The 17,111-nt window shown below is 42.4% G+C and overlaps 2 protein-coding genes across 4 annotated transcripts; both read left to right on the forward strand.

Annotated features, from left to right (window-relative positions):
- The first annotated feature begins 387 nt into the window (after nucleotides 1-387).
- Nucleotides 388-12,039, forward strand: TMBIM4 (transmembrane BAX inhibitor motif containing 4). Its single transcript, XM_039519634.1, has 7 exons — nucleotides 388-1,067; nucleotides 3,525-3,633; nucleotides 5,073-5,178; nucleotides 8,187-8,220; nucleotides 8,870-8,987; nucleotides 9,465-9,510; nucleotides 11,036-12,039. Exons 1-7 carry the CDS (start codon nucleotides 851-853, stop codon nucleotides 11,240-11,242), a joined length of 837 nt encoding a protein of 278 aa, XP_039375568.1. The 5' UTR covers nucleotides 388-850; the 3' UTR covers nucleotides 11,243-12,039.
- Nucleotides 12,040-12,912: 873 nt separating this feature from the next.
- LLPH (LLP homolog, long-term synaptic facilitation factor) lies at nucleotides 12,913-16,672 on the forward strand. 3 transcript variants are annotated; one of them, XM_039540405.1, is made up of 3 exons: nucleotides 12,913-13,049; nucleotides 13,539-13,731; nucleotides 14,856-16,672. In XM_039540405.1, exons 2-3 carry the CDS (start codon nucleotides 13,551-13,553, stop codon nucleotides 15,017-15,019), a joined length of 345 nt encoding a protein of 114 aa, XP_039396339.1. In that variant the 5' UTR covers nucleotides 12,913-13,049; nucleotides 13,539-13,550; the 3' UTR covers nucleotides 15,020-16,672. The 3 variants fall into 3 exon arrangements, with proteins under 3 accessions (XP_039396339.1, XP_039396487.1, XP_039396407.1); XM_039540553.1 differs by having other exon boundaries at nucleotides 13,539-13,728; XM_039540473.1 differs by lacking the exon at nucleotides 12,913-13,049 and adding an exon at nucleotides 13,079-13,200.
- Nucleotides 16,673-17,111: the final 439 nt, after the last annotated feature.

The following is a 17,111-nucleotide window of genomic DNA, read 5'->3' on the forward strand; positions in this document are numbered from 1 at the left end:
GGCGCTAACTAGCAAGAAAGACCTTGAAAATAATGAGTCATAAGGCCAGAAGGAATGAAATAGGGAGGATGTCTGGTTCAAAGAGTAACTAATGTAATAAGGGGAAGTTTTAAAAAGAAGGGTTGACTGCAGATGGTTTTAAGTAAGACAAAGAAAATTTGTCTTAAAATAAGTCCACATGTTTTTTTCCAGTATTATTTAAAAACATAGGGCCTATATGAACCCAGGTGCAAAGGAAAAACTGTCAGTAAGGAGGGGAAGTGATAGGGGAGAAAGGCTTGAGAGAAAGGTTGAAAAATCTTACATGGATTCAGAGTCAAAAGAAGGGTGAACTGTCTTAAGTTGGTTTTTAGCTGAAGTCAATGACTGGCAATAGCATTGCTTGTTTGTTAAAGGGTATATAAAAAGTAAACTTTTAAAGGGTTCATTGCTAATACCTGCCTGACCATGTTGGAGCCGACTGATATGGGTCTAAGTATGGCTGGGTGAAACCAGGGGGTTTAGTCCATTTGTAAATATCTTGATCAAACACTTATACATATTTTGTTACGTTTGGGTGTAGTAGCCTGCCTCTTAGTTAGGCTTTTGGGGGCAGGTTTAGAGCAATTGTACAAACACCATTTGGCTCTGGATTTAATAAAGGATGTGGGGGTTAAATTAGTGGGGAGGAAATACCCCGCCCGGCCAAACGGGAACCGCCAAGGGGCGGTCGGGCGCTGTCCGCAGCCACGGAGGCAAGAACTCGTACCCACGGCGCCGGGAGCAGCGTGTGCTGTTCTCCGGCAGGGGGCGCGCGGGCTGTCCCGTCCGGGCGCTGCAGCCCCGGCCCCGCCTGGCCGCCCCGCGATCGATGCTCTCGGCGGCTCTGCGCCTGGCTCGGTGTCTCGGAGTTCGATTGTCTCACCCGGAAGCCCGCGGAGCGGACGTCGGTTGCTTTGCTGCAGCCGCAGTCGGTCGGTCGGTGGCGATGGAGGCGGCGGCGGACCCGCGGTACCCCCGGTCCTCCATCGAGGATGACTTCAACTACGGCAGCAACGTGGCCTCGGCCAGTGTCCACATCCGCATGGGTGAGAGCCGGGCTCGGGCCGGAGCCCCCCGCTTAGCGTGTGGGGCGCCCCCCGCGGGGCCTGCCGGGCCCCTTTAGCTTGGACTCCTCCACCCCCGCTCGCCCGCCCGCCGCCGGCCTTTGCCTCTCGGCCCCCGGGAGCCAAGGCGGTGACACCCCGGGTTCGCGGCAGCACAGCGCCCCGCCGCTGCTCTCGCTCTCCGCGGGGCAGAGCGGCCCTAGTCTGCCTGGCTTGGCCAGTCTTTCGCTTTCTGTTTTTTCCTGCGTACGCTCCGAGCGCTGCAGTCCGGGGGGCGGGCATTTTAATCCAGCTCCCGTCGTTAGGGCTAGAAACGCCGGGTGGCTATTTTGATCAATAGGCTTTCTTCTAGTACCCAATCTAGGGTAAGTCACCAAGCCCTTACCCAGGATGAGTACGGTCCAGGGGAAGGTAAACTTGTTTTATTATCAGAAGTGGATTCAAATATAAATCTAAGATTCATATAAGAGAAATTTCCTGCTATCCCATCTGCTTAATCCATCACTTGATGGTTAGAGCTTTAATTTATATGTTACTCTCTTAACTTTCTGGATATAATTTATCTTTATGCAGAATCAGCAGAAAGTAAGTGCACCACTTACATCCAATCCAGTTTAAGCAGGACATAGGCCTTGCACTGGCATTATGCACAAGGGTGAATTTCACCCTCCTTCCTTGAGGTACTGTCTCTTATCAGAATGCAGGAAAGAGGCTGTGAACTCTTCTATTTAGATTTGACTTTTTTTTTTCTCACTAGGTGATTTAGTCTCTAGTATTCAGTTTGAACTTCAAGCATTGCTATGGAGGAAACATAAACGTCAAATTTGGCTTCTAGAACTAGAATAACTTTTAAAAAGTTAGTCAGGGAGACTGGAAGTTTTGCATGGAGGGAAAATAGCTACTATAGGTGTAGAAAAACAGATATTTTTTCTTGATCTTAAGAATTCAGGTGGTGACAAGGCTACTGATGCGAAGAGACTTTTTTTTGCTCTAAATGTGTGGGTCTGTGTTTATAAACATATTCAGTACACTTAAATCATTTGGGACCAGGTCTCTGCCAATACAGGATTTTTTCAGCAGTCTTTTTTTTATAGAGCTGTGTCCAGTCGAATGTAATATCCCAAGTACAGTAACTCCTCACGTAAAGTCATCCCGGTTAATGTTGTTTCGCTGTTACATTGCGAATCAATTGGAGAACACACTCGTTTAAAGTTGTGCAATGCTCCCTTCCAACGGTCATTTGGCAGATTCCTGCTTTGCCCACTGCTTGCAGGAAGAGCTACCTGTTGCAGCTGGCTGGTGGGGGGTTGGAACCAGGGTGGACTGGCAGAGCCCCCCATCAGCTCCCTGCTCCCCTAAATTCCCTGTGATGCAGCTGCCCAGCAGGCTATCAGTTGCAGCTGTCCTTCCCTCCACTGTCATGTGCTGCTCCTGTCCTCTGCCTTGGAGCTGCTCCCCAAGCCTCCTGCTTGCTGTGTGGGGGGAGGAGAGTAAGAGGGGGGCTAATGTCAGGGTGCCCACCTCCCCCGGGCTCCTGCACCCTGCTTACCCCATTGCCATAGAGCAGGGGGGGGGACACAAGCTTCCAGGCAGCAGCTGCGATCTCAGCAAGCTAATCTAATTAACAAGGCAGGGTACTTAGAGTGGGGTCAGTTACTTAAAGGGGAAATGTGCATCTCTTGCTCTCACACACACTGTGTGTGTTTCTGTCTGCAATGCTGTCTCCCCTCCCTCCATTCCTGCTGCCTTGTAGACTGTGAGAGTTAACCCTTGAGGGCTCAGCCAAGTACTAGTTCATCATTTAGCAGTAAGGCATTCCCTGGGAAATATCCCACCCTCTTCCACCCTCTGACTTCACCACCTCAACTAAGCTTCACAATCATCATCACTCTGTACCAGTATTAAATTGTTTGTTTAAAACTTACTCTGTGTGTGTGTGTGTGTGTGTGTGTGTGTGTGTGTGTGTGTGTGTGTTTATAATGTAGTCTTTTGTCTGGTGGAAAAAAAAATCCCTGGAACCTAACCCCCTCATTGACATTAATTTGTATGGGGAAATTGGATTCGCTTAACATCGTTTTGCTTAAAGTTGCATTTTTCAGGAACAGAACTACAACGTTAAGTGAGGAGTTACTGTAATGGGTCTTTTACCATCTTGGGAGACTGTTTATGATCTAATAGCCTAAATTTTCTTTCTTTCATCCCTTTGCACCTAGTTATATCTCCACATACTGTGCAGGTGCATCAGAGCTGTATGGTGAAAGGACTGTTACTGCTTTGTTCTGTGACATGTTTTTATGCAGTTCAATAATTACGCCAATTTCTGTTGCTTCCATATTGCATTGCAAACTCAGATTGAATTTGCAGTCTACTTTAAGTCTTAAAATGTGATTCAGCAATGAGTATTCAAAGGTGACATGCCATTTTTTTTCTTTATCCCAGCTTTTCTACGAAAAGTCTACAGTATTCTTTCAATTCAAGTTCTTTTGACCACAGTGACGTCTGCAATTTTTCTGTACTCTACTCCAGTTCAGAAATTTGTGCATGAAAGGTAAAGTTCTTAAATGAAATGGGAAATCTTTTCAAAAACTAAAATGTAGCTAGTGCAATGGTCACTTTGGAATTTGTGGGAGGGAAGGGAGAAATTAATATAATTAAATATCCTATTTTTACATCTCCCAGATATATTCTGAGTAAAACACCTTCTTTGTCTTTGGTTCTATAATTATCTTTAATTGTATTCCTCTCTAGAAATCTTGGATTCTGTCTAGATCTTGTTTACTTTCTTCCCATATTTCTCTTTCCTGTCTTCTTACATATCCTGATCCTCTCTCTACTGAGATACATGCCTTAATCATTTCACATCTCACCTAATGCGGTTTTCTTTCTTATGGTCTTCCTAAATCCCTGCTTTTTGACTCAGCGTTTGGAATGCTCTGTAGTCAAACTGTCACTTTCGTGTCCCAGGAAGCCGGACCATATCTCGTCCCATCCTCAATCACCGTTTCTGGCTTCCTGGCCATTGCTGACTCACTGAGAATTACCCTGAAATTCTTCACATACCTGATTCTTTCTGCCTCAGAAATTGTATCCGCTGTTCTCCAATGTTCCTTACTGTTTCTACTAGTGTCCCTTCACCACAACTGATCCTCTTTGAGTTGTTTTTCCATCTGTATTATTCTATCTGGAACTTTCCCTCTCAGGCACTGTGCCACATACGCTCTTGTAATTTTGCCTTAACTTTTCTTTTCTCTCCAATTTCAATAAAACAGCAGCACAAAATGCTATACAATGGATACCGTATAAAATATTTGCTTGATTATATTTATAGACCATGTCTACACTACAGCTTAGGTCAGTATAACTTATGTTGTTCAGGGGTGTGAATAAGCAACACACTCCTGAGCGACATAAGTTATACTGACCTAAGCGCAGGTGTAGACAGTGCTGTGTCGGCAGGAGAGCTTTTTCATCGGCTTGGGGCGTCTGCACTAGCAGCGTTACAGCGCTGTAAGCTCTGTAGTGTAGACATGGCTATAGTTGGAAACCCCCCATCTCATTCAGAAACTTCTTATGTTTTGCTTGGGGAACTACTTTATCCACTTCATTTCAGCAGCAAATTACTAGTTAATGTTTATGTTGAATTCTGTGTGATTAGTGCATAAAATTACTCGTATGTGTTTGCAGAATCAGAGCCCACATGTATAAGTATTATGGATTTGTTTATTTACAGATAAAAATATCTTCTTACATTTTACGTATGTAATGGGCTTATTTTTTTCCGTCCAAACACAAGCATAATAGATCACTGTTTTAGATCCAGCTAATAGATCTCTGAACAGCCTGTATCTTTTGGTATAAGGAACTCTCACACCCCTTAACTTAGTGTTACTGTAGACATATGGTGTAAGTATTAGCTTCTTGAGAAAATCTGAGAAGTAGTGTTACTACTTTTATTTAACTCTGACTTTCCTATGTTAAACTTTACAGCCCTGCTTTGCTTTTGGTATCTCTGCTTGGATCTTTGGTTATGATTGTAGCACTAACCCTGTATAGACATCAGCATCCTGTTAATTTATACCTACTCTTTGGATTTGTAAGTATCCTTATAACTTCATTCTTTACAAGAGTAATGCTTAATGAAAATGTTATTTGCAAACAGCTTTTTAAAACAAACCAGTGGTGGCTAATTTTTTTCATTGTACCTTTTTACAAAGCATAGTATAAAATTCTTAGTCCGTCAGAATTTTTGTATGCTCCGGCCACACCTTGTTCCCTGATATCCTCCACTCAGTCTTCTTCAAGCTTCCTTATGGAAAGAATACAACGTCTTGGGGCTTTCAACAGGCCTCAGCAAAGTTTTCTTTTCTTTTTTTGTCTTCTTTCTTTTTTAATTTCCCCCTTGATTTTGAGGCCTTTTTTTGCCTATAAGATGGTGAATAGGAAACATGGGACTCAAGGAAATTTCTGTGTTACCATACGTACTAAACTGTTAAATAGTTGATAGCTGAGATCAAGCACAGTTGCTGACAGGGACCCGTAGTGGCTTCTACTGTAGAAGATTAAAATCTATTTTCTCCTTCTTGGTGTTAAGAGTTTTGAGCATCTTTCCAATCCAAAGAGCATATGAATGGGCTAGTCTCAAATTTTGATCCCATGCATGATAGTATATAACTACCAGTCAGCCCATATGTAGAATTTTGTAGTTATCACAGTCACCCTCCAACAGCCTAAGGAATTCTTGTTCCAAGTAATGGGACAGTTCAGTCTGCCAAAAGGAGGTGTTTTGGTTGCACCACTAGCATTCCTCTGGCTTTGACATCTTGGAAGAAGTTGTGTAAATTGTATTCTTCAAATTTGAAGATAACTACCAGGTTCTCCTGTCTTATAAGATACAAAGATGTTTTCTCGAAAAGCCATGCAGTGGGTCAGTTATCTTAATTGGAATGTAGATTTATATTTGTCTGTTTCTGAACTTGTGTTGCAGAAAACTTTCAGGGTTTATTCCAGTTGTTTAAAATGAAATGATTTTTGTAGAAGTTGCTTCCAAGTACAGTATGGAATGTTGTATTCCAGTAGTTTTCCTCAACAGTTTAAACATTACACACTGCAGAAAGAATAGGACAAAACTGTAAGTTTGGGACATAATAGGTTTAAAGAAAGTGAGGGCTCAGAACAGTTGATTTGATCCAATGGGTACTCCTGAGGAAATTCTGTGCCAAAAAATTAAAAATTCTGCACGCAATATTTAAAAATTCTGCAAATTTTATTTGTCAGTAAATAAATGTGGCTCTAGCACGGCATTGGGGAGCACAGGCCACTGGCTGCACTGAGATGTGAGATCACCCCAAAGCCCCCACCTCCTCCAGTACAGGGACTCGGCAGTGAGGCTGCACCTGATCTTGATGCAGTGGCAAGGGCTGGGCTTGTCCCAGAAATACCAGGTGTGGGTGGGTAGGCAGGCTCAGCCTAGCAGGATCCAAGTGTGGAGGGCCTTAATGGGGAGGGGGATCCAGGTGTGGGGTGAGAGGTTTCTGTGTGGGGCAATCTGGGTGTGGGTGGCTCAGTGGCAGATCTGGATGCACAGGGGCTCATTGGAGGGGTTCCAGATGCAGGGGCAATGGGACTTTGCAGGGGATCCAGGTGAAGGTGGTTGGGGCTCAGCAGGGGAGGGTCTGGGTGTGGGGAGATGCGGTTCGGCAGGGTGTGTGTGCGTGGATCAGTGTGGGGATCTGGGTGTTGGGGGAGTGGGGCTAGATGCGGTGGGGGTCCAAGTGCAGCTGGTTGGGGCTCAGTGGGGTGGGGATGTGGTGGTGGGGGGGCTTATCAGGGAGTCCAGGTGTAGGGGGCTGGAGCTTGTTGGGGTGAGGGTTCAGTCGGCCTGCTTAATGGGGGAGCTCCAGTTGCTCCTGAGAGGATGCCGCATGCTGGGCTCCTGCTTCCCCCACGATTCCCCTATCCCCTTTTCTTCCCCGTCTCCTCCTCTCCCACTACTACGCCTTCATCCCCCTCCTCTCACTCACACATTCCCCTCCCCCTGCCCTATTCCACCCTTCCTTCCTTCCACACTGCCTCTTCCCCTCACCCCCACCTCCTTCCTCATTTCCCCCACCCACCCACTTACCCAGCCCCACTCTGGGCATTCACTGTTGCACAGAAGACAGGAAGGCTCCTAGCACATAGAAGGTGAACATGACTGGCACTAGGACCCAGGAGGCAGCATTCAGCTGCAGAATCATTGGAGCCCAGGCACTGCCTCCTTGAGCTGCTCTGTGCTTACAGAAATGGGGTGGGGGGTAGTGGCACATAACCTTGTGTGCCCCCCATACCTCACCTCTGTTTGGGGGGAGCAGTGCCCCCCCCCAAAAAAAAACAACAAACTGCACCCATGGTCATCCCCACACCCCCGCCCTTGGCTTCCCTGTCATTTTCTGCAGGCATGCAGTACCACAGAATTCTCCCAAGAGTAGACAGGATAAAAACAGCCAAGGTACCATTCTGAAAACTCATGTTTCTTCAATGAATATTAAAAACTAAGGAAAATTCCAAGTTTTGTTTCAGTCTTGTGCCAATAAAACAGTAGTGGATTTGATTTTAAGTTGATTGGTCAAGGGAAAGAAGTTAAGGACACAAGTACATACTTCCACCTCATAGTCCTAAAATTCCCCTAAGAAAGTATTTTAATACTGAAAAATATACAGACGGAGAAACTGAAAACAGTTCAGTTATAACAACAGTTCTGATAAACCTACCTACCTTTATTGTTATTTAAGGGAAATTTGTTAGGCACATTACTTAAAATTGTCATGTACCATAGATGGAGAAAGGAAGGAAATAGGCTTTAAAATAAAAATTACATGTAACAATTATGCTCTCTCCTGGGTAGCAAGACATACTGCATTTTCCTTTTTTTGTCTTACTGAGTTTTATTTTTTTAAACCGAAAGTGTAACAAATTAACATGTTTCTATAGTACACGGTACATTCTGCATATAGTAAAAGATTATGTAGCAAAATACTTAAAACTACAAACTGGCGAATGTGTACAGTATTTTCATACGAATATCTTTAGTTTATGCTTTTTTTTTCCCATTTCTTCTCATAGACTCTTTTGGAAGCGTTGACTGTTGCTATTACAGGTAAACGCTAGTCATTCTAATACTGCCTGTTGATTTGAGACAGAAATAGGGAAAGGAATCGGACACGTTGCACGCATTGCTGATTAAAACTGCCAGTTGTGGCCTGGCTGGTGACAGAGCTCTTATTTTGGATTTGCACACATGATTTCAACATGTGTAGCAGAGTCACGGGAGCAGAGGGAGGAAATCAGATTGTCATCCTTTCTTCCTATTAAATAGAAAAAATAGAAGTTCTACATTTGCTTTGTACCCCTATGACTTTACTGTTAAAGAGCAGGAGAAAAGATGCCACTTTCCCATTGCAGGAATGGGATTAGTACCTTCTCTGCTCTTGGATCTGGCTTTCCTTGCACAAGTCTGACAATGTTTTTTAGCACAGGTACAAGAGATTTGACGTGCCCATTTAAGAAAGCTAACCCTATACCAAAAACATTAAGAACCAGCAAATGCAGAAGCATATGGTATGTGCATATTGTACGTATGAGTCTCAAGATTGTTAGGTCAAATCTAACCATCTCTCTCACATTGACAGTCTATAAATATAAAAAACTCATCATGATGTTTAAGCATTTATTAAATCAAAAATCTTGTTCTATTATATGCACAGTGTACTATTTTTTTAAATGATAATTTACTTTTCTGTTTACAGTGACTTTCTATGATGTATCAGTCGTCTTACAAGCTTTTATTCTGACTACTGCTGTGTTTCTTGGGCTGACTGTGTATACTTTGCAGTCAAAAAGAGATTTCAGCAAATTTGGAGCAGGGTAGGTTCCCTTATCAGACTATTTTAAAAGCACAAGTATTACAGATACAGGAATAAAAGTCAGGCCTACAGAAAGCTGAGTTGTGTAATTGATTTATGGGTGTTCTGAGTTTTAATTTTTGTTTTTATATAGGTCCCTCCTTTGGCAAATAGTTTATTTTGCAGTTTTGTTATTTATGTTAACAATTTTAAAACTAGAATGTTAGTATTACACTAGCAAACTATTTATTTGTATTTTTCACAGAAATATCAGGGAACTTTCAAATAGCAAATCATTAACAGCAAGTTTTCATTGCTGCCTGGCATCTTAGAGGTGGGTGGGTGTGAGGGGGTGTTTGTATGTATTCACATGTATATGCGAATAACTGTTAGACTATTCAAGGTGTTTTTCTGTGGGATGGAAACATTTGAAGAAAATTTTGAAATAATAGTAATATAGCTAACACAGGAATGTCTTTTTTTTTTTTTTTTCCCCCAGGCTGTTTGCTTGCTTGTGGATTTTCATCCTCTCCAGTCTCTTGAGGGTAAGATATATTGTGTTCAGGGCTAGAAGTGATTGTTTGACATAATTAGTAACTAAAATAAAATACTTAGCATCTAATTATATGAATTTTTAAAAGAATACAATTGTTAGAATAGGACATGTTTGAGAACTCAGAGTAAAATCTACAAATCTTGGAAGAGAATTATCAACAGCGCCAAAGTGACTTAGGATCATCAGTCTGATTTTTCAATAGACGTTGACTTTCAATAAGACCTGGGCTCCTAAATCACTTGGGTGCTGTTGATCATTTTATCCTTGATCTATAATAAGCCAATGTATAATGTATGTGTCTCCAATTGGCTAACTATAAGGGGAATTGACTACAAGTTAATGTAGTGATGAATTATCTGTAATTAAACTTAAAATGTATTGCTCAGTCTCCATTTTGTAGAAATCTTTCATTCATATTGTAAGATTAAAAGCAGTGGGTATTTGCTCATGCAATCTGTGAATGTTATTGGCACAAGTTATGTTGTAACCTTTTGACCACTTTTTTCAAATTGATTTCAGTAGGATGCTGTTTTTGGCACTGTAAAATTGGGAGTATGTTTGGTTGGGAAACAACTTAATCAAACTAGATTTCTGGGCTGACTGGATGCAGACAGGATGGCCACTTTTTTTTTTTTCTTCATTGGCCTTCACTATTACTGTCCTGAAAGTAGAGCTTCCTCTGAGGCATTGCTTCTAATGACACAAATTTGGAGTGATAGGGATAGACCAGCTGTTCTCAAACTGGGGGTCGGGACCCCAAAGTGGGTTGGGATCCCATCTTAACGAGGTTGCCAGGGCCAGCATTAGACTTGCTGGGACCCAGGGCAGAAGCCTGAACTCCACCCCCATCCAGGGTGGCGGGGCTCGGTCTCCGTCGTCCTCCCGGGGTCATGTAGTAACTTTGTTGTCAGAAGAGGGTTGTGGTGCAATGGAAGTTTGAGAACCCCCTGGGATAGACAACATTGAAGGCCTGGTAGGAATTTTTGTCTGTTTTTGGTAAGCTGGCTCTAACATACAGCCTGCACTCTTTTGCAGAAAATACACGTTCAGTTTGTCATTGTCTTACTCCTTGAGTTTGGAGTACTGCAAAAGTAGCGTGCTTAGTCCCTGGGCAGTACTTTGCGTCACCCAGTAGCAACCCCCCCAGCTCATTTAGGCCCTTATCCTGCAAACACTTATGCACATGCTTAACTTCACTACCCTGAGTAGTCTTACTGAATCAGTAGCATATGTCTAAATATACTGAGTTTTGAAGTAAATCATATCTAATCTACATCTCCCAGAAGAATGGTGACCTAAGACCTCAAGGGTGGGGGTGTTAATTTGAGTGGGGAAAACAAAAGTTTGGAATTTCCTCTTCCACTACTGGCTTTTAGCAATATGTATATTCCTGTACAAGGGCAAAATATTTACAGTTGTCTAATTGTAATTTTGTTTTAATACTAAAGTGCCTTTGTGTAAGAAATTTGAACTTACAAATGTTTTCCCTTCTCACATTATCATTTTGGTTATAGCTGTTTTTCTACAGTGAGACAATAGAGCTGTTGTTTGCTGCTGCGGGAGCGCTGCTATTCTGCGGATTTATCATCTATGACACTCATTTGCTGATGCACAGACTGTCCCCTGAAGAGTATATATTGGCTGCCATTAATCTCTACTTAGATATCATCAATCTGTTCCTGCATCTGCTGCGCCTTCTAGAAGCATTCAATAAAAAATAATTGTAGGCTATCTGTAGTGAAACTCTTCCTTAAATAGTGAAATTTGGTGTATAGAGGGTTGTGTCTAAATAGGGTTGGTTTTGATTATATACAAACTGCAGTATATTTTGAGACTGAATCTTCCTGTTTTTCCATTCCATGGTTACTGAATCTTTTTCTTAGAAATGAAAGGGTTTTATGTAACTGATGAGTTTCTGCTCAAAATATATATTTTACTTTAATTGCACGCTGCAGCCATTTCAGTTACTTCCGTAAAGGCTTTATTTGTGACTAAGGTAGCTTTTGATGAAAATGCTTCTCAACTTCTGATAGCCCTAACACGAACAGTCAGAAAATCCCATCATTTTATTTCTGCTATCCTATAACTGCTGTGGATGGTTCCTTTGGAATCATAAGTCTGTTTGGATAGTATAAAATCAATTCTCTTCATTTTGTTAGTGTATAGTGATATTTTACATAAGCTAAAATTGTCATTCTAAAAATGTATATTAGTGGGCCCTTGATTTGAAAGACTTGGAATTATTAGTAAAATGTAACTACACTTCCTTTAAAAGATTTTAATCTACTCTGGCTTAGAGCTATGAGATTATTTTATTACCAAGGACAAGTATTTTGGAATGCCAGTAAGGGGAGGCAAAGTGAAAGTTGTTTTTAGCAATAAAGAACTGGGATAGTTTAAGACCAGGTATGTGTGAGATGTTGGTCAAGGAGGACTGTAAATGAATGTTCTACCTGCTCTTATATTTGAGCTGTATTAAGAAACATAATAAAATTTTAAATGTTCAGTAACAAGGTCAGATGTCTGTCTTTGGAGTTACTTTTACATTGTGTGTGTTTACTGTTAGTTTTATCTAGAAAATAGCACCTTATTTTCCTCAGGTTTTATCAGCAAATAAAATGTTGGATGTGTTGAACACATTATTTGGTATCAAAATATGATCAATCGTGAAACAAAAGCCAGGAAGACTAACTTAGCCATCCTCCAGTATCACTAATGTGGACGTTTATTAATGCTGTTGATGGACCAAGTTCTCCTAGGTATTTTCAACTTACATCAGTGGGCTTTTTACTAGATAAAGCATTTTCCTCTAAGTAAACTAGTCTCTAATTCAACAGCTCAGATCTGTCTCTGTACTCCTGGGCAAAGCAGCAGTGCCTTGCAAACAGTGACCCAATGTCTAGACTCTAGAGCAGTGCCTCTCAAACGTTTTACCCTTTCACATAGCAAACATCTGAGTGCAACCCCCCTTATAAATTAAAAACACTTTTTATATATTTAACACCATTATAAATGCTAGAGACAAAGCAGTGTTTGCGGTGGAGGTTGACAGCTCGTGACCCCCCCCCCCTGTAATAAGCTCACAACCCCCAGTGTGAGAACCCCTGCTCTAGAGACTGCAGCATACAGGATAATGTGTCAGTTTGTGGGGCTGTTCTGCTCCAAGAGCGGCAGGGGTCTGGCCACAGGGCTGCTGTTGCTGCACAGCAGCTCCCTGGGAGACCGACTGCGGATGCCCAGCCAAGATTGGTCCTGCGCCAGGACCCCCGCTTCGCGCTGGTCACCACGTGCCTGGCCCCGCGCACACTCCCTGTCTCAGGCGACTTAAGCTACAGCCGCTCCGGCCCTGAACGGGTTAACTCGGCAGCTCACAGGCCCCGCCCCCTGCAGGTGGCTCTATACGTGTACGGGTTCCACCATTGCCCCGCCCTGCGGGGCTGCGCACGCGCCGCACGGACACCGGAAGGCAAGTGCTGTTGAGCAACTGGCAGTCGTGCGCGTGGGGGATCCCGCTCGGCGCGACTCTCGGTGAGTGGCTTATGGAGCGCGCGCGGCCCCCGGCCTGGCCCAGCCGGGAGGTGCTCACGTGCGGCCCCTGCCCAGTGAAGCGGCCGAGCCCGGCGGTCGCGTGCTCCGCCGGGGCCTTCCCGTACGGGGGGAGGGGAGTGTGCGGCCGCCTGTGAGTGTCGCGGGGCGGTTCTGGGCGGAGACCTCTCCCCTGTAGCGACCCCCCCCCCCCGCCGCGCTCCAGCCCGCGGGCGGGGCCCGCTGTTCCCTGGGAAACCCGTGGCACGCGGGCTGCACGCGGCCCGGGGGCGGGGCCAGTTCACGGCTGTGTCGAGCGAGTGAGTGGGGCCGCTTGGAGCCCACCCACATCTCAGCACAGGGCTAGGGGCCGGGCTTCGCCTCGCCCACTCGGGGCACGGGGGGGGGGAAGTGGTTGGTTTAAATGTGAAGTGTCCAGTTTTGGAGGTAAGTTTGTTGGGTTTTTGCTCATCTCTCTCCCCCTCATCTCAGCTAACACAAAAAATGGCCAAGAGTTTAAGGAGTAAATGGAAGAGAAAGATGCGAGCTGAGAAGAGGAAGAAGAATGCGCCGAAGGAACTCAGCAGATTAAAAAACATCCTGAAAGCAAATGCTGATGTTGTAATGGAGGAGGTGAAGGAAATAGCAGCGGTGGTCACCCCCGAGAAAGTCAAAGATCAAGGTGGTGAGTTTGGTTTTAATTTTGCAGTGCTGTTTATTGGGCCCCAGAGCGGGAAAAACAACCCAGGTTCTGAAACATACAGCTGTGAATCTATGCAGTGGATCAGATGCTTCTTGGGTTCTGTTGGCTGAGCTCAGAGCACACCCAGGGGGCTACTTGCATCCCTCCAGTCCTCCCATGAACTCCCTGTGTGTGCCACCCTCCGATCCCCTGCAACCATTTCCTCCCTCACGTCCCTCCCCACAACCACCTTTCTGGTTTTCAAGCCTGGAATGGAGTAGCAAGGGGGGTGGGGAGGGGAATTGTTTTTTATAAAACTTGTTTTTCATTTGAGTTGGTACTAGTGACCCTTCATTTCACCCATCAACATTAGAGAAAATACAATAGCTATAATCAGTAGTAGCTCTGGACTGTGATATTACAGTTGTTGTTCCTCTCTCCTAACAACAGACTCCATTATCAGCTCCTGCTCCCAAGTTCCATGGGTTTGCACACTCCCTCCCCCATCCAGCAACTAGCTCCTGCTCTCAACAACTGATACTTGGCTTGGGGAAGAGCATCTGTCCAAAAGCACATTCTAGATCCACTCCTTTGCCATGAGAAACAGCATTATTTAGAAGGGATCACCCTGTGTTGCATTTTTTGGGGGGCACAAACAAATCTCTTATGGAAACTCCCGATACTGTCAATACAGAGACTAAAAAATTTGTGGCATATATGAAGAGAGATTATTTTGGTTACTGTTTGTAAATCTAGTGCCGGGGTTGGCAACCTTTCAGAAGTGGTGTGCCGAGTCTTCATTTATTCACTCTAATTTAAGGTTTTGCATGCCGGTAATACATTTTAACGTTTTTAGAAGGTCTCTTTCTATAAGTCTATAATGTATAACTAAACTATTGTTGTATGTAAAATGTTTAAGAAGCTTCACTTAAAATTAAATTAAAATGCAGAGCCCCCTTACCGGTGGCCAGGACCCAGGCAGTGTGAGTGCCACTGAAAATCACCTCACATGCTGCCTTTGGCACGTGTGCCATAGGTTGCCTACCCCAATCTAGTGTTTCTAAGTATCCTGTATTAAGCTGATTCAGATGTTTTTATTGATTTTTGAAAATGCTTTCTTTTTTCAGATGAAGTTAAGATGGAGACACACGTTAAAAGAAACAAAAAGAATCTTTTAGACCAACATGGACAGTACCCAGTATGGATGAATCCCAGACAGAGGAAGAAGCTTAAGGCAAAACGGGTTAAAGGAAAAAACAAATCCAAAGTGGCCAAGGGATTAGCATGGTAGTTTTGAAGAAATTTGAAGGGTGGAAAAGAGACTGTAGAAAACAGAGACACTCAACCTTTGGTGGCATGTGATCAGGCTGGGTCCAGCTACCAAGTGTAAATTATCATTAAGTCTGGAGAGACTATTAGATCAAAAATTGATGAAAGGGACATCAGCTTTATATCTAGTTAATTTTAAAAGAAAATGAATTAAAAGTGTTAAGTGTTTCACCTGCCTTTGAGGTGACCAATATTTGTGGTTATGCATTTTTAAATATTTTCTCACTTGTTGCTGTGTTGGTCTTGAACACAGGAACAACGGAGAAACCATGGAACCAACTATGCACTATAAGAGGTAAAATATTTTTACAGAAGCATGTTCTGTAAATTGACAGTGTCCCTTTAATTTTCCTGTAGAACTATTTTTTTGTTTGTTTTAATATTGAAGTATTAAATTATGAAAACATATTATGTGACTTTATATAGACATTATAAATTGAAATTTGGTTCAAATTGAAACATAGAAAACCCAAGACAAATAAAATGTTGCTAGTGATTATTTTTAAAAATTCCAATAGAAACGGTTATTTTTAAACAAAGAAACCTTGTGTTACAGTGTTTGCAACCCAAACATTGCAGCACTGAGAAATTGAAAGTAAAATAGACTTAATGGATTTTCATTGTCCATCTGAAAGAATGCAAAGTCATAAAGAGTAAAAATAAAAAAATATAAACTATACTTTAAACATTTTTCTGAACAGTTGTAATATAGGTAAATAAACATGTTGGCAATACATGTGTGATTTTTTTCTTTTAAAGTAGGCAAATAACTCCTTAATTTGGTATTCCTGTATTATACTTTACAGAGTAGACACAAGATCCCAAGTATTGTGTGATTACATAGCAAATGCTATTTAACTACATCCAGTTACACATTGCATATTAATCAACAATAGTACATAATGACAGATATGAGAATGTTGCCCTATACCTTTACAAGAAAGGCTCTTGTTTCAAAAATGAATATAATTAAGATCCCACTTGTGCAATATGTTGCCCACTCAAGGATCTTTTACTCACAGATCTGCACCTGTGTAAAGTGTATTCCAGGACTGGGACCTAAGTATTCTGATTGCCCAATGGTTAAATGTCGGTATGTGTAATATGTGGTAACTCTGCAACACAAAGGAAATAAGATTTATGCTTTTTAAAATAACGAGATACCAGTTTAAGGTAATATGTTAAAAGCAAACATTTTGGTCAGCTTGGTGTTGTCATTACATAAGACATTTTTCTGGGTTCCAAGAGAAATTTATTTTTTTATTAATGAGTTGTGGGAGGAGGGATTTCTTTTCCCTTTCAGTTCAAGTAAAATCAGGTGAAAAGGTCCCGCAGGACAGAACACTAAGTGCATATAAGTTACTAAGAGGCAACTGGAGAAATGTATGCATAAAATCTATTTGAATATTGTGAATTTGTCCGTCTGTTTCCTATAATGAGACTTCAAATTTAACCTGGTTACTTAAGTAGATTAAGGTATAAACTTACCTAATATTGTACAGTTAATATGTATGTGGTGTTTGTACTTTGAAAATACCTATCTACTGATTTCATTACAGCTGTCATACTGCAAAACAGAAAATACCACATTTAATTAAACTATTTGAATATTAAATATGAAATGTCCTTCATATTTGAACTATCTTTAAATTGGCTTATAAGGAAGAGAATATCCTGTGATTTTTTTTTTAAACAAAAGAATCACCTGTTTGCTGATAAATTAAAAAAACAACACCAGCCACTTCTTTACAATTTTCATTCAGTGGCCCACATTCTGTCCTGTATGTGTTTGCCCCTGTTGAGGTTTAGGGGTTTCTCAGGTATAACTGAAGACAGAATTTGGCTGTTTCTAGGACCAGCAGAGGGAGCCTAGAGCTGTGTCATGTTTGTTTGCTCTTCAGCCAAAAAGAAAGTACATGATTAAAATCAGTGTAATTTCCAGCTCCAATATACATACTTGTGGGAGAGGAATCAATGATTGCCAGCTGCTCTAGGTTTTATAAAGCGCTTTGTCAATTTCTTTCCTGCTCTGACAGGACCAGAAGTGGGGGCAT

This window comes from Mauremys reevesii, linkage group 1 (genome assembly GCF_016161935.1).
Source record: "Mauremys reevesii isolate NIE-2019 linkage group 1, ASM1616193v1, whole genome shotgun sequence".
NCBI classification, from domain to species: domain Eukaryota; kingdom Metazoa; phylum Chordata; order Testudines; family Geoemydidae; genus Mauremys; species Mauremys reevesii.

Coding starts and splice junctions, on each gene's coding strand:
- TMBIM4 (XM_039519634.1), top strand. CDS start 851: ATGCTCTCGGCGGCTCTGCGCCTGGCTCGGTGTCTCGGAGTTCGATTG. Junction 8,988..9,464: donor TTCAGCAAATTTGGAGCAGG/GTAGGTTCCCTT, acceptor TTTTTCCCCCAG/GCTGTTTGCTTGCTTGTGGA. Junction 9,511..11,035: donor TCCTCTCCAGTCTCTTGAGG/GTAAGATATATT, acceptor TTTTGGTTATAG/CTGTTTTTCTACAGTGAGAC.
- LLPH (XM_039540405.1), top strand. CDS start 13,551: ATGGCCAAGAGTTTAAGGAGTAAATGGAAGAGAAAGATGCGAGCTGAG. Junction 13,732..14,855: donor GAAAGTCAAAGATCAAGGTG/GTGAGTTTGGTT, acceptor TTCTTTTTTCAG/ATGAAGTTAAGATGGAGACA.